The sequence below is a fragment of the Acartia tonsa genome, chromosome 15 (assembly GCF_053477335.1).
Source record: "Acartia tonsa isolate MP-2025a chromosome 15, ASM5347733v1, whole genome shotgun sequence".
Lineage (NCBI taxonomy): Eukaryota > Metazoa > Arthropoda > Copepoda > Calanoida > Acartiidae > Acartia > Acartia tonsa.
In genome coordinates, this window is record NC_137274.1 from 1,914,970 (window position 1) to 1,936,933 (window position 21,964).

The following is a 21,964-nucleotide window of genomic DNA, read 5'->3' on the forward strand; positions in this document are numbered from 1 at the left end:
AATTCAAAACCGGAAGTAAAGTACAAAAGTATAAATTTTGCCTGTAGTTGCCTAGGATAAGTATAAAGTTCTGCCAAAAAGTATTCTATTGACAAATTCCTGATGGTTTTATGCTGGATAATCAGACAGCGTGTACCTAAAAATAAAATCAAAAATAATACAAACAAAGAGCAAAACTACTCACAAAATAAAAAAAAGACACAAAAATAATAACTAAGCTCCTAAGATTTAACCAATTGGCCAGGCTGGAAAAAGCTTTGTTTTAGATTCAATGTCAAAGTTATCCATCACACACTGGCGGATGTTTGCACCACGTGTTAAGCCTTTTCCTATATTCTCTACAAGAAAAATATAAGCCTATCCTACATTTTAGGTAACCCATATAGTTTGATGGAAAAGTTGGTTCAGTTTTAAGGAAACCCAAAATTAAGATAGAGTAAGCATTGCCTCTGAGTTAGGGTGTACCTTCCTAATTCAAAGACTTTATTAGGTTAAGTTTAGTTCCTATTAATCTGCCACATTAAAAGAATCTTAGCCTAAAATCTTATTTAAAAGCCCAGGTTGTTTTCCCAATGTATATGATGGCAATGACAAATATACTTCCTCTTAATAATAAAAGTTAAATTTTGTAAGAACAATTTTCCAAATTTATTTTAACAAGTTTATAAGTCATGATAATACAAAATAGACAAGTAAAAATATATTCCATAGATTAGAATAAAATAATTAGAAGTTAACATAAAGTAAGACTTGGCTTTTATTATTTTACATCCTAACAAAAACTAACTCAGAGGTGCAAAGCATCTCTAGAGGTTAGACCAGATTGGGACTTTAGCTAAAAACAAAATAATGTAGAAAATATGTATCTAAAAAGGGCAAAAGTTAAATAGAATAGTTTTTACTAAGTACGTTTTTTTTTATTTTAATTTCTAATTCCACAAAAAAGCCTGAGTCCTTTGTATCAAGTACCAAAGAGGTACCAAGTATTTTATATTACAATTATAAATAACCATCATTCTAGCTAAACTTGTTAACAAAATTTAAGAGACATTTATTTTAAAGATACTACCAAAAGTATATAAAGAACTTAGAAAGAAAAAATATATTGAATATAAAACAGGGAGCTTAGTTAAATGAAAATGTAAAAGTTTACCTTTATTGCTAAGTTGTTTACCAAGGGACCAAGCTGAAATGACTGGTATCATATCTAGCTGGTTTTCCCTTTTTATACCTGTAGAGATGCATAATCGTTTTCTGTGCTTTTGTATAAAGGGTTGTTTTTCCATAAGGGGTTGAAACGTTTGTATACCTATATATATATATATATATGCATAGCGATGACTCATCCAAAAATACGTATATCCTATTTTGCATTCTTCTTATGGAGTTATTTTAGACTCACTAACATTATAAAAATAAAAATGACTATCAATGTAATACTTAAACATGTTTCTTAAAATTATAATATTTTTCTTTTTCTGTGATATCTTTTCTTGTTATATCCTTCTTATTTCTTCTATTGTGTGTGTATATCCAATTGTTCATTATGTAGCTGTTTTCTACCTGAAAAATTTGTTCTGTTATGTATTTTTTATAGCACTCCATTGTTACTCTAATATTCGCTTTTTCTCCTTACTATCATAAATATAGTCTGTACCTATATAGGCTGGTTCTCCCCTCTTTATTTTATGCGTGGTTACTCTACAATTCTTTTCTGTTGGTTCGACTATTTATGCCTTGTGAAATCGGCATAACAAATCATCTGATATTTTGAACAAATAGAAACATATTGTAAGAAAAATAGACATAATCATAGAAAATAAACCAAAAATTGGTTAGAATTTTAAGCATTTCCAAGCAGTTTACAAATGTCATCTACTAATTCTAGTAATTTTTTCTAAGAATAGTTTATTGGCCTTTTAAATTTCTTATAACCTTATGAAACAAAATTATTTTTTGACACCTTAAATAAGAAAACATAGTAATTAAAAGACTTTCATAAATGATCTCATTTATAATAAAAGACACAATTTATTCTTAGGCCACATTTTTTTTGTTAATATACACTATTAGGTACTTTAAACTAGTACTGTGATTTGTAAAATCATAAATCATAATTAATTAGGAGTTTTTATTAACTTAAAACACCTTTTACATTATTAAAAATGACTTAAAAGTGATTTATAATTAAAATTAAATTACATTTGTTTTATTGATATTACATTTTAGCGTTCTCCGGTTGACTTATAAAGTCTCAAAAAGTGTGGATTTAGATTGTCCATTGAATGTAGATAGTTTTAGGCACCTTAACTGTCCAATTTGGTTAATTTGGAGCAATATTAGAGAAATTTAAATGAAGATACTTGTAATTTACTCTAAAATAACTAATTTTATATTTCAACATTTTGCTGTGTAAAAGATGATTTTCAGCAATACTTTGAAATAAGATATCTCAAAAAGTATTAGAGCTAGAAAAATGTTAGAGACCTTTTTAGAAAGCTCCAATATCTGTCATTTCAACTGTAATGTGAGCAAATTTGCATGATAAAAATGAAAGGCAAAATAAGACAATAAAGCAGGTTAGGTGAAAGTAGTCTAGAACTAAAAGTAAAATTTGATCACCAAAAGTAATTTTAAAATTTTCTACTATGGGAAGCTACTAACTCAATTTAGGGAAAGCATGTTCTGAAACCACCATGAGGTCCCAGTACATCCTGTGTAAACCGTTTCAGCGGGGGGTTTTTTCTAACATAACACGCCTTCGGGTGAGATGTGTATAAGGCCTAAAAATAGTAGTAGAACGATAAGGTGCTCTATATATTTGTATTCCCTATTGAATAGAACAATAAGGAGCACCTTATCGTTCTACTACTATTTTTAGGCCTTATAACACACACACCTTTACACACCTTTACGGAATTTACTAGAAAATGACCTCCCCCTTTAAACCCTCACAGTGGTACTAGAATCAATGCAACTTTTGTTATTTTTGGCCAATTTTTAAAAATTTGAGTAAACATGCAGGATTCCACTGTATAAAATGTGCTACATATTGAAGTTACTAACATTCAAGAATTATTATATTGATTCTCTTGGACCGATACAACTTATTTTTGGCTAATTGATACCTATTAAAAATAAATATTGGTGGGATTTAAGAATATACTTATTAAAAATTTAGCGTGGGGGAAGTTTTGGTTTGTATTGCATGTGAGACAATCATCTTACTTTATTTTTACTAGGGTTGGGTAGGATACTTTTTTGGCCGGAAATTCGGTTGATTACTTATGCCGGATGTCCAGTATCAGGCCGAATATCTGACCAACGCCGGATATCTGGCAAATTACCGTATATCTGGCATTAGAAATCAGCCGGATATCCGGCCAGCCGGATATCCGGCCCAACCCTAATTTTCAATGTCCCCCAGGACTGTGAGCCAGTTGTCAGATTGTTGGGCAGAGCTGAACCCCGTGGCTGTGAGTGAGGGCAAGGGTGGCGAGACCTGTGCAACTCCTTACAACACCTACACTGCCGCTTGGGTAATTTTTAGCTAATTTGTAAAACTTTGCGTACTAGAACAAACTTTTCTTATATTGGCTAAATTTTTATACTTTGGGGACTTTGGCAGAATGCCGCAAAATAAAATGTGGAATTTCCTACAAAACCATCACTGCCGCTTGGGTAATAATCAATCAAAACTTTGGGTACTTTAACCAACATAACTAATTTGGGCTCATTTTAAAAACTTTGGGTACTTGGCTTGGTTAATGATCTAAAATTCATTTTATTTGCTAGGACTTTAGACTTTGGGTACCAGAGCCCAAACAACTTTTCTTATTTTTCCTTATTATACAATTTTTAAAAATTAGGAGAGGAACGATTTCCCGAATGGAAAAAGAATTGACTACATCATGTATTCATCTGGACCTAATACTAAGGTAATTCATTTCATTGTTTCATTTGATGTTCGAATCCGATTAATATCCCCTGGATTAGAACAGGTTATCAGCTATACTATCTGCATTATATCCGCGGAAAGCTGTCTATAATACGGAGAGGAATGATTTTCCAAATGGAAAAAGAATTGACTACATCATGTATTCATCTGGTCCAAATACAAAGGTAATTCATTTCATTGAGTAACCATTGATTATTGACTCTAGAGGCGCGGTGACGCTTCAGGTACAAGTCCTTTTTTAAATTGCAATGTAACGCGCTCAATCGCCTAGGGTTTTTGTCTTGAGAATTCCTAACTCACTGTGCATGGTAATGAGTTGCGCCTGTTTTGGGCAAAGGCATTCCCCATACTCTAACTATTTATGTCTCGCGCATCTGACATAGCAGCAGTAGCAACCATTTTTAACCAAAGTTTGGACCGAAGACTCATGGAGTATAAGAGATCCTTTAATATAGACATCAGGGCTAGCTCAAGCCCCATGCTCAAGTATTACTTCAAGAATAACTAGAAATGTTTTTTTTTTATTTCAAGCCGATAAAATTCTATTACTTGGCTTCGAAACCGATTAATATCTGCTGGATTAGAACCGGGTCCTAGTCGTGCTAAAAAATTATGATAGCTTTTTATTACAGACAATTTTTCACTAAAATTAAAATAAAAATCATAAAATTTAAATTATTTTTGTTATCCTCGGAAAGCTGTATGTAATATATAAATATAAACAAGGATGACAACATCCATAAAAGCGAAGCACTGAAATAATAGGACAAACGAACATTAACACTTGTATAGTGTCAGAACTGAATAATCAGAATATAAATGTCGAAGCAAAATTGTAACTTAATTTGTTGAAAAATTGCTTGATACAGAATAATATTTATGGACATACTTACATTTTTAGGACTTGATTATAGAGTTGCTTGGCTTATAATATGGAAGTATACCAAAATCAGATCAACCGGATAATTAGATCACATAAAAATTTGTTGTTAAAAAAAGTAAAAAATCAATATGTTTAAAATGGAAGTACGGACATTCTGGTAATGATAGAAAAGCTTCGCTTTTGATTTATGTTATAATAACTATCAACATCCCCCCCCCCCCCCGAAAAAAGCTTTGACGTCATTGCTGAACATATTTTATTGTTACAGGCCAGAGCTGTGGAGTGTAGTTTGCCCCTTCCAGTCAGGATTCCATCTTCCTATGGAGCACAGGTAACCAGGGATCCGTTTAATATCTGCTGGATTAGAACCGGTTCTCAGCCATACTATCCGCATAATATCCGCGGATAGCTGTCTATAATACGGAATGATAACAGGGATCTAAAGGGATACGACAATGGCCGATAAATTGATGTACATTCCCCAATAATGATACACAAAATTACCCCTTGTGTAGATTAAAATCAGCTTTTAAAACGTTTTAACTCTCCAGTTAATAAACCAACCAATCAAAGTACCCAAAGTTTCTAAGCCAATAAAACAGAAAATATTACTATAAAACTTTGATTAGGTAACAGTTTAATTGACAGCTGAATGTCCCCTTCTTTCCTGCTATAGAGGCATAACTGTGTTGCTACTCAATAATTGTTATTATTCATATATATAAATATAGGTTAGTTACAGTGATCACGAAGCTGTGCAGGCAACAATACTCATACAAGATTTGGACCAGGATAAGAGCCAGGTAACTTTCCCGCCAAAATTACATATTTTCCCGCCAAAAATCAATATTTCAAAACTTGACATATTTCTGTCAAAACTTTACATTTAATCACCAAAACTTGACATTTAACCACCAAAAAATGACTTTTTCCCGCTAAAACTTGATATTTTTCCGCCAAGAACCTGGTACTTTTTATATGTTTTTTTATTATTATAATAGAAAAGATGCTCCCAATAAAAATCTCATCTCAATATTTTCCCGCCAAAACTTTATATTTCTCCGCCAAATTGTTACACCTTTTTTAGTAGCGAAGCTACTCTATAATTCGAAATGTCCGTCCGTCCGTCTGTCCGTCCGTCTGTCCGTCCGTCTGTCCGTCCGTCCGTCTGTCCGTGTAAGACAGAATAGGGGAAACGTGATTTTCTCGGCTCCTATTAAAGATAGACAGCTGAAATTTTTTGACAGCATTCCCATTATTAAGGAGCACAATTAACTATAAAACATCAAGGGCGGTCGGACCCCTTTTTAGCAGGTTTTAGGCTATTTTTGTATGTTTCACATTTTTCTCCATATCTTCAGTGTTTATGGTCCGATTTTCAAAATTTTTTCAGTTATTGATATCAAAATTAAATTTCCTGTCGTTTACAGAAAACAACCATGACGGCCACACTGCCATTTTGCAGGTTTTAGGCTATTTTTGTATTTTTCACATTTCCACCATATCTTCAGTGTTTATGGTCCAATTTTCAAAATTTTTTCAGTTATAGATATGAGAATTAAATTTCCCGTCGTTTAAAGAAAACATCCATGACGGCCAGACTGCCTTTTTGCAGGTTTTAGGCTATTTTTGTATTTATCACATTATTCTCCATATCTTCAGTGTTTATGGTCCGATTTTCAAAATTTTTTCAGTTATAGATATCAAAATTAAATTTCCCGTCGTTTAAAGAAAACAACCATGGCGGTCAGACTGCCTTTTATCAGGTTTTTTGGCTATTTTTATATGTTTTAAATATTTCCCCATATATTTGGTGTTTTTGGTCCAATTTTCAAACTTTTTTGGGATAAATACACTTTAAATCTACTTTTACGTATTTCCATCCACGATTTTTTGTGCTTCGCTACTTATGGATGTTGTCATCCTTGTTTTGGTTAAAACTCACGGATCTAAAGTAAATCCTCAATGATGTTAAACAAACTTACCCCAACAGACTCATAAACATCCTGGTACTTTTATATGTTTTATTATTAGGAAGGAGATGTGCCTAATAATAATCTGGTCTTCAGAAGAAATCAAAACAAGTTCTCCCAAGGTAATGCACAGAGTTATGCACAGATTCTAAACCGATGGATATCCGCTGGATAAGATCCAGTTCTATCCGCATAAAATCCGCGGAAAGCTGTCTATAATACGAAGCAATAAATAACTGTAATAATCACGGATCTAAATGGATAATACAATGGCTGATAAATTGATGTACATTCACAATGATGTTTTATTTTATTATTCGTGGATAATTGCCTGTAATGCAATGCTAAACATGACTTTTCAGTATGGCAGACCGAACCGGTTCTTATCCAGCGGATATCAATCGGTTTTGAAGCAATACTGGAAATAAATATTAGTCACAGAGAGAGAGAGGGAGGGGACAATGAGCAGTTTATTACACAAGTCCCCAAAGTCCTATAATAATGTTTTCTTATTCGTTGGCTTAACAACTTTTATTAAGTTTTGATTGGTTGGTCAATAAAGTTAAGTGTCCAAGCGTTTCAACCATTAGTTGTAATCTACATAGGGGGTATTTTGTGTATTAAAATTGTTGATGTACATCAATTTATTGGCCATTGTCTTTTATCCCTTTAGATCCCAGTTTTCTTATTCGTTGGCTTAACAACTTTAGGGACTTTAATTAAATTTTGATTGGGGTTGGTTAATTAAGTTGTATGTCCAAACGTTTCAACCATTAGTTGTAATCTACAGAAGGGGTAATTTTGTGCATCAAAATTGGTGATGTACATCAATTTATTAGCCATTAGCTTAACAACATTGGGGACTTTAATGAATTTTGATTGGTTGGTTAATTGAGTGTACAAACGTTTCAACCATTATGTATCAAAATTGTTGATGTACATCAATTTATTGGCCATTGTTTTCTTATTTGTTGGCTTAACATCTTTGGGAACTTTAATGAATTTTGATTGGGGTTGGTTAATTAAGTGTCCAAACGTTTCAACCATTAGATATAATCTACAGAAGTGGAAATTTTATGTATCAAAATTGGTGATGTACATCAATTTATTGGCCATTGTCTTTTTATCCCTTTAGATCCTTGTTTCCTTACCTATTCGTTTGATTAACAACTTTGGGGACTTTAATGAATTTTAATTGGGGTTGGTTAATTAGGTTGAGTGCACAAACATTTCAACCACAAATTTAAATCTAGCCCGCCATGACTGTGTGACTGAGTCTCTGGAGTTGATCAAGAGCGCCCAGAAAGTTGTCGTCACAGACATGATCTTCTACGCTGCGCTTTGTGCTTTGTCATTGTTCCTGTTCCTGGCTTCTTTTTCAGGTAAACTACTGTCTGGCTTTCTGTTTGTCTGTCTGTCTGTCTGTCTATCTATCTATGTAACTATCTATCTATGCATATATAATATGTGTCTGTCTATCTAACTATATGTCTATCAATCTACTTATATGTAAATCTATCTATCTGTGTGTCTATTTATCTGTCTGTCTATCTGTCCGTCTGTCTATCAGTCTATCTATCTATCTGTCTGTCTGTCTGTTTGTTGTCACAGACATGATCTTCTATGCTGCGCTTTGTGGTTTGTCTTTGTTCTTGTTCCTGGCGTCTTTTTCAGGTAAACTACTGTCTGTCTGTCAGTCTCTTTGTCTGTCTGTTTGTCCGTCTGTTTATCTGTCTCGTCTGTCTATCTGTCTGTTTGTCTGTCTGTTTGTCCGTCTGTCTATCAATCTCGTCTGTTTATCTGTTTGTCTGTCTGTTTATCTGTCTGTTTATCTGTCTGTTTATCTGTCTGTTTATCTGTCTGTCTGTCTGTCTGTTTGTTTGTTTGTCTATCTGTCTGTCTATTTATCTGTCTGTCTGTTTGTCTGTCTGTTTATCTGTCTGTCTGTTTGTCTGTCTGTTTATCTGTCTGTTTATCTGTCTGTCTGTTTGTTTGTCTGTCTGTCTGTCTGTTTATCTGTCTGTCTGTTTATCTGTCTGTCTGTTTATCTGTCTGTCTGTTTATCTGTCTGTCTGTTTATCTGTCTGTTTGTTTGTTTGTTTGTCTGTCTGTCTGTCTGTCTGTTTATCTGTATGTCTATCTATCTAATCTATCTATGTATCTGTCTGTCTGTTTATCTGTCTTGTCAGTCTGTCTGTCTGTTTATCTGTCTGTCTGTCTGTTGTCACAGATATGATTTTCTATGCTGAGCTTTGTCTGTCTGTCTGTTTATCTGTCTTGTCTGTCTGTCTGTCTGTCTGTCTGTTGTTAGTGATATGATTTTCTACGCCGCGCTTTGTGGTTTGTCTCTGATATTGTTCATGGCGTCTTTTTCTGGTAAACTACTGTCTGTCTGTCTGTCTGTTTATCTAACTATCTATTTGTCTGTCTGTCTGTTTGATTGTTTTTCTGTCTGTCTGTCTATATGTCTATTTATCTTTGTCTCTGTCCATCTATCTATCTATCTTTCTGTCTGTATATCTATCTAAATTTCTTATCTATGTGTCTATTAAATCGTCCGGCCCTAGGAAAAAATTCTATTTGTACAAAAATATTTTTTCTGTAATGCAAAAATTGCGACCACGCAATCACTGCAAAATATTTGAAATCTGCAAAAAGACCTGTTTTTAGTACTTTTGTGTGTTCTCAATTTTAATTATTTTTGCAAAATTTCTTCCAATCTATCAAACACTGGCCTCCTGTTACTTTTAAATATGATTATATATACAGGGGTGTATATTCTACATGGGATCCCCTGCTCAGGGGGGGGGGGGGTGGAATAAAAAAAAAGTGGTTGGAGGGAAAAAAATGTAAAAATTAAGAAAACTGAAAACATTTTTTCCATTTCCCCCCCCCCCCCTCCTTGGTAAAAAAAATTGGTGATAAAAAGCTAGGGGGGGGGGGAAATAAAAAATTTTGTAGCCGGGGAAAAAAAAATGAATATTATTCAGAATATACACCCCTGTATAATATTTATTTAGCATTCTTCCTGACTGAGAGTGTTTTGGTGGATGCTCTGGTTTTCTTTGTCAGGTACAGATAGACAGACAGACAGATATACAGTTAGATAGATAGATAGATAAATATATAGATAGATAGACAGACAGATTGATAGATATATAGATAGACAGATAAATAGACACACAGATAGATAGACAGAGATAAAGACAGACAGACAGACAGACAGACAGACAGATAGATAGATAGATAGATAGATAGATAGATAGATAGATAGCATTCTTCCTGACTGAGAGTGTTTTGGTGGATGCTCTGGTTTTCTTTGTCAGGTACAGATAGACAGACAGACAGATATACAGTTAGATAGATAGATAGATAAATATATAGATAGATAGACAGACAGATTGATAGATATATAGATAGACAGTTAAATAGACACACAGATAGATAGACAGAGATAAAGACAGACAGACAGACAGACAGACAGACAGACAGACAGACAGACAGATAGATAGATAGATAGATAGATAGACAGATAGATAGATAGATAGATAGATAGATAGATAGATAGATAGATAGATAGATAGATAGATAGATAGATAGATAGATAGATAGATAGATAGATAGATAGATAGATAGATAGATAGATAGATAGATAGATAGATAGATAGATAGATAGATAGATAGATAGATAGATAGATAGATAGATAGATAGATAGATAAATAGATAAATAGATAGATAGATAGATAGATAGATAGATAGATAGATAGATAGATAGATAGATAGATAGATAGATAGATAGATAGATAGATAGATAGATAGATAGATAGATAGATAGATAGATAGATAGATAGATAGATAGATAGATAGATAGATAGATAGATAGATAGATAGATAGATAGATAGATAGATAGATAGACAGATAGACAGATAGACAGATAGACAGATAGACAGATAGACAGATAGACAGATAGACAGATAGACAGATAGACAGATAGACAGATAGACAGATAGACAGATAGACAGATAGACAGATAGATAGACAGATAGATAGACAGATAGATAGACAGATAGATAGACAGATAGATAGACAGATAGATAGACAGATAGATAGACAGATAGATAGACAGATAGATAGACAGATAGATAGACAGATAGATAGACAGATAGATAGACAGATAGATAGACAGATAGATAGACAGATAGATAGACAGATAGATAGACAGATAGATAGACAGATAGATAGACAGATAGATAGACAGATAGATAGACAGATAGATAGATAGACAGATAGACAGATAGACAGATAGACAGATAGACAGATAGACAGATAGACAGATAGACAGATAGACAGATAGACAGATAGACAGATAGACAGATAGACAGATAGACAGATAGACAGATAGACAGATAGACAGATAGACAGATAGACAGATAGACAGATAGACAGATAGACAGATAGACAGATAGACAGATAGACAGATAGACAGATAGACAGATAGACAGATAGACAGATAGACAGATAGACAGATAGACAGATAGACAGATAGACAGATAGACAGATAGACAGATAGACAGATAGACAGATAGACAGATAGACAGATAGACAGATAGACAGATAGACAGATAGACAGATAGACAGATAGACAGATAGACAGATAGACAGATAGACAGATAGACAGATAGACAGATAGACAGATAGACAGATAGACAGATAGACAGATAGACAGATAGACAGATAGACAGATAGACAGATAGACAGATAGACAGATAGACAGATAGACAGATAGACAGATAGACAGATAGACAGATAGACAGATAGACAGATAGACAGATAGACAGATAGACAGATAGACAGATAGACAGATAGACAGATAGACAGATAAACAGGTAGAAAGTTTGATATAACGATAGATACATAACAGACAGATAGATAGACAGATAAACAGACAAACATCCTGTTACTTTATTATAAGGATTACTGTTTGTATTTCAGATTTGTACTCGTCTTAAGTACTATCTATACATTGTAAAGGAGAATCATATCGGTTCAGCAGTTAGCAAGATCCTTCAGTACAGACATATATGCAGACAAACATCCTGTTACTTTATTATAAGGATTACTGTTCAATATTTCAGATTTGTGCTTGTCTTAAGTACTATCTACACATTGTTCATGGCTTCTCTATTTAACAAGTAAGTTTTTTTGAGGGGGGGGGGTGGACGTTTCCCAGGTCCCAAAAGTTTTATAATAACTTTCTGGAACTTTGATTTTGATTGGTTGGTTAATTAAGTTGAGTGTCCAAACGTTTCAACTTCTAATAGTAATATTAGAAGGGGTAGTTTTGTCTATACCTTTTTTTGGGTGGGGGAGGGGGTTGTTTTCCAGGGAAGGGGTTATTGAGCTGTTTATTACACTAGTCCCCAAAGTATTATAACTTTTTTTTATTCGGTAGCTTAACAAATTTTTAGGACTTTTATTTATTTTGATTGGTTGGTTCATTAAACTGTTTTTAACCTATTTTTGAATGGGGGGTCAAAAATATACTAGGACACCTATAGAATAAGACTACAGAGCCCAAATTTGAATTAAGTCCCCAATAAACTTTTTTTGGGGGATTTAAAAATTAATTTTATGTGTTGCTGTAATCATTTTGACTGAAGCAAAAGCTCTTTTTTTACTTCGGGTAATATTGTGGCTTACAGAACGTTTTTATATAATTCACTTTATATTGATACAATAAAAAAACATTACTCTGTTCATTGGAAATAATTTTTTTTTCCAAAACAATTAATTTTATTGAAAAATCTAACATTTACAATAAAACAAATAATTCTGAAATCTAACCAATAAGAAGTCTTGTTTTATATAATTCTTTACAATTCAAAAAAAGAGTGTTTTCACAAAGTGACTTATTTCCAATGTAGTTAAATATTTTTTATTTAATTAAAATGAAAAGAATGAAAACCATACACATAAAAGATACATACTTTTTAAAATTATTTTAAAAGATAAGTTTGAATAATCTTATTTTATAACACATTTGTATATGTGACAAAAATAAATTTGTTGTATTGCATGAACATTTTTTGTCATTTAACCCTTTACAGCCATTTTTTATGTTTTTAAAATAAGTGAGAGAACACAAACATGTTAATGTTAATTCGTTGATATATTATGAAGAATTAACTTTTTAGTGAATTTTTATAGTAAAATCATAAGGCCTAATTTTACTCTATACCAGAATACAATATTTATGAAGCAAAACACTCTAAAAGCTACGAATTTTACCCAAATAAAAAAAACCTTTTGCTTCGGTCAAAATGATCACGGCAACAGTAAAAATTAATATTTAAATCCCCCCAAAAAAGTTTATTGGGGACTTAATTCAAATTTAGGCTCTGCAGTCTCATTCTACTGGTGTCATAGTATATTTTTTATATACGTTTTAAAAATAGGTTAAAAACAGTTTAAAGTTGAGTACATGTACCAAAAAGCAACAAAAAAAGAAGAAAATTGCCATTTTGAACAAATATAATGGTCTTTAATTTGACACATTAATATTTTAATTCTGTTGAGTAATTATTGAAAAATCTATTTTGTTGAAGCCCAATGAATCAAAACTTTGAACAGAGCTCGTCACGAATGGGTTAATACAAAATCACAAAAGTTAGGACACGTTCTTTAAAGGATTTTTACAAATATTTTGGAAGATTTTTTTCATACATTTTTGTTTTAGACGAGAAAAGAATGCGCTAATGTCGGCTGCAGCTACTCTGGATAAAATGGTCCATTCTACCAAATACAGTTCTATATAAAACACAGGGGGGGGGGGGGACATTGGACTGTAAATTACACTGGTACCCAAACAGTTATTACCAAGCTCTTCTATTCGTTGGCTTGTAAACTTTGGGTACTTGAAATTTGGTTTAAGTGCCTAAACATTTCAATCAGTTGTTGGGGATGTTCATGAATTTATCGTCCATTGTCTTATCCCTTTATATACCTGTAATGCACTAGTACTGTTTGTTAGATAAATTTACTATTTGGTTTTCAAGCCATGACGATTTGATAAAAGGTGATTTCACATGAAAAGCCTCTGGACCATTCATGACCCCCCCCCCCCCCACCCTCTATCCCTTTTTTCTTTTAGTTAAACTCAGGTGTTCTCCAAGGATCTAAAGGGATAAGACAATGGCTAATGTACATCCCCAATAATAACACACAATACATTGCCCCTTCTGTAGATTACAATTATTGGTCGAAACGTTTGAACAGTCAACTTAATGCATCAACCGATCCTTTTATTGAATTATCATGGCTTCCAACTTATGACAATTAATTGTACTTATGATATAGGAGGTAGGTTGTGCTAATATTCCGTAAAGGTGTGAGTTTTAAGGCTTAAAAACAGTAGTAGAACGATAATATTCACTAAATATGTGTATTTCTTATTGAAAAGAACTATAGGTAGACAAAAATATTAGTGAAAAATATTTAGTGAATATTACCGTTCTACTTAAACTCACACCTTTACGGAATTTTAGCACAACCTACCTCCCCCTTTTAGTAAAATTACAAACTCATATTATTTTTAGCATTTAACTCATCGAATTTTTTTCGGGAATAGTCCCTTTCGTGACATCGCAAATTAAGGGGCGATTTGTCGTATTTTTAAAATGGCTTTTTATAGGTTAGGTTAGGTTATATTGGGTTAGGTAATTGGCCCCGCAGGGGAAGAGCCCCCCGCAGTGGCTAGAAATAGGAGAAAACCTACTGTGAAGAATACGAAGAATCGCCCCTTAAGGTGCGATGTCACGAAAGGAACTATACCTTTTTTTTCGCCTAACCCCTGCGGGACGGCCACAACCCTGACACCCTAGAGGAGGTGGGCGGGGGTCTACTTTAAATTTCCAATAGTGCATTTAGACTCCGCTAGGGTTGGGCCGGATATCCGGCCATTTTCAATATCCGACTGGATACTGAAACTATCCGGATACCGAATATCCAGCTGATCTCTAATTCCGGTTATCCGGCCGGATATCCAGTATTTTGCCGGGTATCCAGTGTTGACCAGCTGGATATCCGGTATCCAGCCCAATCCAACACTTTTTTATTAGGATATTTTATAAAAAAAAAAAACAATATTTTTTGTGTCTAAAGCTATAAAAAAAATTGTCTAAAGCAAAAATTTACTGATCCGGTTTTGTTGTACTTTTCAGGGACGGTGTATAAATAGTTGGGGAATGATGGTTTAAGGCTATATTCTCTTAATTTTACGAAGAGAGGGGAGGGGGATAGTCAAATAGCATAAACCAATGCAAAGACTAAAATTTAGAATTAACATAGCTTAAACCCATCCTAATACCTATATGAAACTTTCTTAGAAAGAAGAGCTAAATCGGTTCAGTGGTTAGCGAAATCTTAATGGACAAACAAAAAATATGTTAATGTATTATTTAGGGTTGGGCCGGATATCCGGTTTTGCTAGATACCCGGCCGGATATCCGGCCGAGTACTTGTTATTGAAACTATCCGGTTACCAGATATCCGGCGGATTTCTAATGCCGGATATCCGGTTTTCCGGCCGGATATCAAACGTTTGCCAGATATCCGGGCCAACCCTAGTATTATTATTATTATACCTATGCTTATTTTTAACTCTGTGCTTATATTTTATATTAATATTTTTTAAACCTAAATTTATGTTTAAAAATTTACATTTTTTATACCTATTATATATTTTCTCCTTACTAAAAATGATTTATTTTCAGATTTAAAAAAAAAATGAAAATAATGTATTTTGAAGTGGACATTAAACCCCTTAAAATATATGTTTCTTGTTTATTGGACACTTTTTAAGATTTTAAATTCGTATGCCTTTAAATTACCCCCCCCCCCCCCCGTAAAGTTAAGTGTTTTAATAGAAAAAAATGTAAAAATCCAGTGAATGATATTCTGACAAACAACTCTAAAGGAAAATTTCCCCACAACCCCTTCCCCTTTTCCTCCTCTTCCTTCCCACCCCTCGTTACTTAAATGACAAAAACAAAATATACCACCAGATACTTAGTAAGGTTTTGTTATTTTTTGGTATAATTGGTGGTTAGAATTGTTACCCCTGGCTAAAATCAGACAAACTAGAATGACAACATCCATAAAAGTGAAGCTCTGGCAAAACTGAATAAGCAGAAAATACAGGATAGGTACTGTTTTTAGGACATACTTTCATTTCATTTTTAGGACTTGATTATAGAGATGCTTCGCATTTAACACAAGTCGACCCCCCCCCCCCCCACTTTTAAGAGAAGTATAATAAAGTTAAAATAAGATATTATATTTTTTTTTGTTCTAGAGGCGATTTATCTTAGAAGGAATCCTCCCCTAAAGTGGCTATACACCTTTCCAGGACCCATGAGAAGCTACCCTGTAAATGAGAACCATAACGGTTCGGCAATTCGCAATATCTTTTGTTACACACACACAAACATCCTGTTACTTTGATGTTAACCTATGCTTGACTATTTTCAGATTTCAACACTTTAATAGAAAAATATAATAGCCCCATCTGTAACAAGTGAATTTGTATTATGACGGAAAGAAAAGGATTCTTCCTAGCCCCCTCCAAGTTTGGTAAGCCCCCGGGCACAGAGGACGAGGGTCCTGCAGTCCTGGCCAAGCCAAAGTTTACAGGTAAAGCGTGTGTGTTTGGGTGTGTGTGTGTTACCCCTAGAGACTAGGGGGTGAAGCCACTAGTAAATAATACTTTGCTTCGCTACTTATGGATTATTTGTTGTCATCCTTGTTTTTAAAAGCTAAGCTTTTCTTTAATTAGGGTCGGTCCGTACGTACTTCCGTCCGGAAAAGATAGCTCTTTTAGTCAATTTAGGCATGTTAGAATTGTTCTATCGATTTCAAACTTTGCATTGTGATTCCTGTGGTATTTAGGTACGATTTAGAAAACGAAGGTTTTTAACTTTTTTAAAAGCAAATTTTTTAAAGTGATATAATAATCCGATTGATCTGATTTTTTAATACTGATTCCTAGGACAACAAGGTACAAGCAAATTATCTCTATAATCAAATCCTAAAAATGTAAGAATGTCCTTGAACATTATCCTGTATTATGCAGTTTTTCAACAAATTTACTTACAATTTTGTTTTGACTTTTATACATTTATATTCTGATTATTCAGTTCTGACACTTTACAAGTGTTAATGTCCGTTTGTCCTACCGTTTCAGAGCTTCGCTTTTATGGATATTGTCATCCTTGTTACATTTTGTTGCAGGTTTTAAACAGAGCAAGCTTGGATTATTAGCAGAATCTAAATTCACACCTTCAAGGTATTTACATTTTATATTTTGTTATCACTGCGCTATTTGCAGGGATCTAAAGGGATAAGACAATGGCTGATAAATTAATGTACACCCCCAATGATAATACACTAAATTACCCCTTCTGTAGAAATTTTAATAAAAGTACCCAAAGTTTTGAGCGAACCATTAAGATAACATGGTTATAATACTTTGGACACCTGTGTAATTTACTGAAGGGGGCATAATGGGCTGTTTATTACACTAGTCCCCAAAGTCTTATAATAAAAGTTTCTAATTCGTTGGCTTAACAACTTTGGGGAATTTTGATTAGGTGGATCATTAACTTAAGTGTCCAAACGTTTTAACCTATAATTGTAATCTTAAGAAGAGGCAATTTTGTGTATCATCATGGGGGATGTACATCAATTTATCGACCATCGTCTTATCCCTTTAGATTCCTGGTAATTTACACTCAAATAACCTAATTTTGGTTTTCTTATTATTTGGCTTTGTTATTCCTTACCCCCCCCCCCCCTATTGGTTGAAAATTTTGGACACTATTAGTACCCAAAGTTTTTTAAGCCATTAAATAAGACATTGTGTTTATAATACTTTGGGTACCAACGTAAATTTTACAGACCAATGGCTATTTTTTATTTTCTTATTTTCAGTAATTCTTTGTTATTTGGCATTCTTTATCTTTAGAAAACTATGGATACTAGTGTAATTTTAGATTTTTATCCCTGTTACCCCCCCCCCCCCACTAAACCAGAATTGTAGATAAAAATTAGTGGTTGAAACGTTTGGACGTTAGGAATTTTATAATTGTGAAGTGAAGATTCCTCTGAGTTTCCAGTTTATGTTTGTCTGTCCGTAAAGTCATGTACATCCCCAATGATGATTCACATAATTACCTCTTCTTATTTTTTAGTAATTCTGTGTTATTTGGATCTCCTGGAGGTGGTGGAGGGGTGTTGAGCACCCCCCCTGCAGCATCAGCCCCTGTGCCCGCACCCCCAACCTTGTCATCATCCCCCACCAAATCTGAGGAGAAAGAGACTGCGCCCCCAACAGTTAAACCTGCAACTTTCAGGTTCATTATTATTCACTTTGTCCGTCCTATCTATGTGTATGTCTATCTATCTATGTTTCTATCTATCTATCTGTCTGTTTGTTTGTCTATCTATCTATATGTCCTTCCATGTGTCTATCTATCTATAAATCTGACTATCTATATGTCTATCTATGTTTCTATCTATATATCTGTCTGTTTGTTTGTCTGTCTATTTATATGTCCTTCCATGTGTTTATCTATCAATCTATATGTCTATCTATCTATGTTTCTAAATATCTATCTATCTGTCTGTTTGTTTGTCTATCTAGTCTATGTGTCCTTCCATGTGTTTATCTATCTACGTGTCTATCTATCTATATGTCTATCTATCTGTCTGTTTGTTTGTCTATCTAGTCTATGTGTCTATCTATCTATGACTACCTGTTTTTCTACCTATGTATCCCCTGACCAACAACGAAATTAAAAATAATTACAAAACCTATACATGATTTTTAATTGTTGTTGTTGGGTGGGGACTGCATAGTAGGATTTTGACGACCTTTGTTTCTGCTCCCCCTCCCCACAAAAAAAACTAAAAAAATATTTGATTTATTTCGCTTGTCCTTGGATGGTTTTAAGCTATAATTTACCACCATACCTCTTGGGGCAAATTACCCAAGAGAAAAACCTACACCCACCCCCTCCAAAATTTATTTATATCTTATAAGAACTACTGAAATAAATATGTTTTTTCTTTACATTATGCTTTTATCCAAAATTAATTTGAAATGAAGAAGAAAATGTTCCAACTATAAAAAAAAATCTTCCAATTTTTAGATAATACTTTTACTTAATATATATCTCCCGCCTTTATCTTTCTTTTTCTCTCTCTTTATCTTTCTTTCTTTCTCTCTTTTTCTTTCTTTTTTTTCTTTCGTTCTCTTTCTCTCTCTTTTTCTCCGTCTTTCTCTTTCCCTTTCCCTCTCTTTCCCTTTCTCTCTCTTTGTCTTTCTCTCTTTTTCCTTCCCTCTCTTTCTTTTCTTTCTTTATCTCTTTTTTTTCTCTCTCTTTCTTTCTCTCTTTCTTTCTCTCTCTTTCATTCTTTCTCTTTCTTTCTCTCTTTTCTTTTTCGTTGCTAATGGATATTATTTTGTTTCAGTTTCACCCCCCTGACAAAGCCTGTGTCTAATTCCTTGGCTGGGAGTACAACATCTGATCAGAGTAGCGCAGCTCCACAACAACACAAGGAACATCATTGCATTAACTTTTGTGTACTTTGGGTACTTTAGTGTGTACCTTGGGTACTTTGGTGTGTACTTTAGTGTGTACTTTGGGTACTTTAGTGTACTTTGGGTACTTTAGTGTGTACTATGGATACTCTAGTGTACTTTGATTACTCTTGTGTACTTTGGGTACTCTAGTGTACTTTGGGTACTACAGAATAATTTGGGTACTCTAGTGTACTTTGGGAATCTAGTGTACTTTGGGTACTATAGAATAATTTGGGTACTCTAGTGTACTTTGGGTACTATAGAATAATTTGGGTACTCTAGTGTACTTTGGTTACTCTAGTGTGTACTTTGGGTATTTTAGTGTGTACTTTGGGTACTCTAGTGTACTTTGGGTACTCTAGTGTACTTTGGGTACTTAATGTAGTTTATACCAGGGTTAATTTTATTTATCATAATTGGGGGAGTTCCAAGATGTTCCATCCTTGAAGTAAATCACATTTATTTAAAGGAATCTTAAGGGATAATGAGCTGTTTATTACACTAGTCCCCAATCAATGCAGAACCTCGGGATTGATGTAACTGTTAGATAAATAATAGGACCTAATATGCAACCTTGGGGAACTCCACAAACTATATATAATAGGACCTAATATGCACTCCACAAACTATATATAAAGACATTGAGCTAAAGGAATAAGACAATGACCGATAAATTGATGTTCATCCACAACGAATTTACTGCTTCTGCTGATTAAAATTAGTGGTCAAATCGTTTGGACACCCAACTTATTGAACAAAACAATAAATATTGACTAAAAGTCCCCCTCCCTGCAGGGCAATCATGATAATTTACCTACCTAACCTAAAAATAAAGCTACAGTGAAAATATGACGAAACCTGCTACTTTGTTTTCTTTCCATGATCCAATTTTTCGAAAATTAGTAGGGGGTGGGAGGCAGATTTAAGCTTTAAGAGTGTGTGGCGGGGGGGGTTGCCTCGGTCTGTTAGCATGCTCTGCAATGATTGATTAAATCAATGGATGTATTATTACTTGGATCTTACACCAGATTTTCATGTTTAGTTATAAAATGAACCCTGTATCGGGCTTAAATAACGATCTCCATTCCTTCTACTGGATAAACGACCCGACCAATAAAATGCGGTGGGATAATTGCAACCTAAATTTATAACAATTTGTCTCCCGTTATATAATCCAGGAATACCTATTCTACATCCATTCTATTTGGAGTGTCACAAGGTTGTCTACTAGGACATTTTAAATTTAATGTATATGATGATGATTAGGAGAATGAAAATAATATCTGTAAAGAAGTATCTGCTCCTCCTGCTAACTCAGAAAAGGCAAAGTTTATACAAATGGATATTGAACCTTCTATCTTTAAATTTAAGAAACAGGATGGGTGTCTGTCTGTCCGTCATTCCCTCTGAAGCTTAAGATCTCAGTAACCACTGAACCAATTAGGCTCCACTCTTAATGGAATATACCTACTTTTCCTGTGGTGATTTTAAGATTTTTTTGGTAAGGGGGGGGTAGTTACACCCTCCCCCTCGGAATTGAGTTCCTAGTACTAGAGTAGCTTAACTCTGGTGCCATGAGGGTTTTAGGCTACTTTTCTTCCATTTTAAACACACATCCTCTAGATTCTTGGGGCGCGGTAGTCTTCATAATAATGTAACAGGATATCTGTCTATCTTTTTGTTTGTCTGTCTGTTTGTACAGAAAGATCTTGCTAACCGCTGAACCGATATGGTTTTCCTTTACTGGGTAGATTCTCATTTCCTGGGAAGGTTTTCAACTATTTTTGGGTAGTGTACCACCTACGTACCAAGGGATACCAACCCTAAAAAAATTCACCTACCCCCAACAAAAAAAAATATATACCTATGGAGTTCTCCTTTATTGCATGTATAAACTTGATACCGCAGGGCGCCAAGTCACCAAGTAATCAATCAAAGCTGGGCGGAGATAATTCAGCGGCATCCGCGCAAAAGACCCAAATCTTTGGGGAAAATCTAAGGTATGCTTTGTTCCATTGGAATCCTATCCCCTATTCTATTAGAAAAGTTGTATAATTATGTTACAGATACAGACAGATAGATAGGTAGATAGGTAGACAGATAGATAGACAGACAGATATATAGATAGACTGATAGATAGGTAGACAGAAAGGTAGACAGATAGGTAGACAGACAGACAGACAAATAGACATCCAGACAGACAGATTGACAGACAGATAGACAGACAGATATATAGACAGTTAGACAGACAGATAGATAGACAGACATATAGACAGACATACAGATAGTAATTGATACTTGTTTTCTTTAGTAAAGTAACTGGACCTGTGTTTGGTGAGAATTTAAAAGAGAAAGTTCTCCTCCCCCCCACAACAACTACAACAACAGAACAAATACAAGAACCTCAAAGGAATGTCAAACTTTTCAACCAATCAAAAGGGGTAGTTTCACGAAATGCATTTGAACTTAATTTAGTGAACTGCATATTTTTTCCTGGTTAATTGGTTA

The 21,964-nt window shown here is 34.0% G+C and overlaps 2 protein-coding genes across 2 annotated transcripts in view; both read left to right on the forward strand.

Annotated features, from left to right (window-relative positions):
- Positions 1 to 14,467, forward strand: part of LOC145307644 (putative neutral sphingomyelinase) — a 44,868-nt gene extending 30,401 nt beyond the window's left edge. The window contains exons 7-15 of the mRNA XM_080150126.1: positions 3,428 to 3,539; positions 3,870 to 3,938; positions 5,110 to 5,172; positions 5,573 to 5,644; positions 6,876 to 6,936; positions 8,068 to 8,196; positions 9,835 to 9,886; positions 11,952 to 12,008; positions 13,553 to 14,467. Coding sequence (XP_080006252.1) covers positions 3,428 to 3,539; positions 3,870 to 3,938; positions 5,110 to 5,172; positions 5,573 to 5,644; positions 6,876 to 6,936; positions 8,068 to 8,196; positions 9,835 to 9,886; positions 11,952 to 12,008; positions 13,553 to 13,631 — 694 coding nt within the window. The 3' untranslated portion in view covers positions 13,632 to 14,467. The remainder of the gene's footprint in view (positions 1 to 3,427; positions 3,540 to 3,869; positions 3,939 to 5,109; positions 5,173 to 5,572; positions 5,645 to 6,875; positions 6,937 to 8,067; positions 8,197 to 9,834; positions 9,887 to 11,951; positions 12,009 to 13,552) is intronic.
- Positions 14,468 to 16,317: 1,850 nt separating this feature from the next.
- On the forward strand, positions 16,318 to 21,957 carry LOC145307548 (uncharacterized). Its single transcript, XM_080150005.1, has 7 exons — positions 16,318 to 16,506; positions 17,104 to 17,158; positions 18,063 to 18,224; positions 19,345 to 19,430; positions 20,721 to 20,779; positions 21,365 to 21,456; positions 21,768 to 21,957. The coding sequence occupies exons 1-7, from the start codon at positions 16,404 to 16,406 to the stop codon at positions 21,955 to 21,957; spliced, it is 747 nt and encodes a 248-aa protein (XP_080006131.1). The 5' UTR covers positions 16,318 to 16,403.
- Positions 21,958 to 21,964: the final 7 nt, after the last annotated feature.

Coding starts and splice junctions, on each gene's coding strand:
- LOC145307548 (XM_080150005.1), top strand. CDS start 16,404: ATGACGGAAAGAAAAGGATTCTTCCTAGCCCCCTCCAAGTTTGGTAAG. Junction 18,225..19,344: donor GTTAAACCTGCAACTTTCAG/GTTCATTATTAT, acceptor ATTTTGTTTCAG/TTTCACCCCCCTGACAAAGC. Junction 20,780..21,364: donor CTCCTGCTAACTCAGAAAAG/GCAAAGTTTATA, acceptor TTGATACCGCAG/GGCGCCAAGTCACCAAGTAA.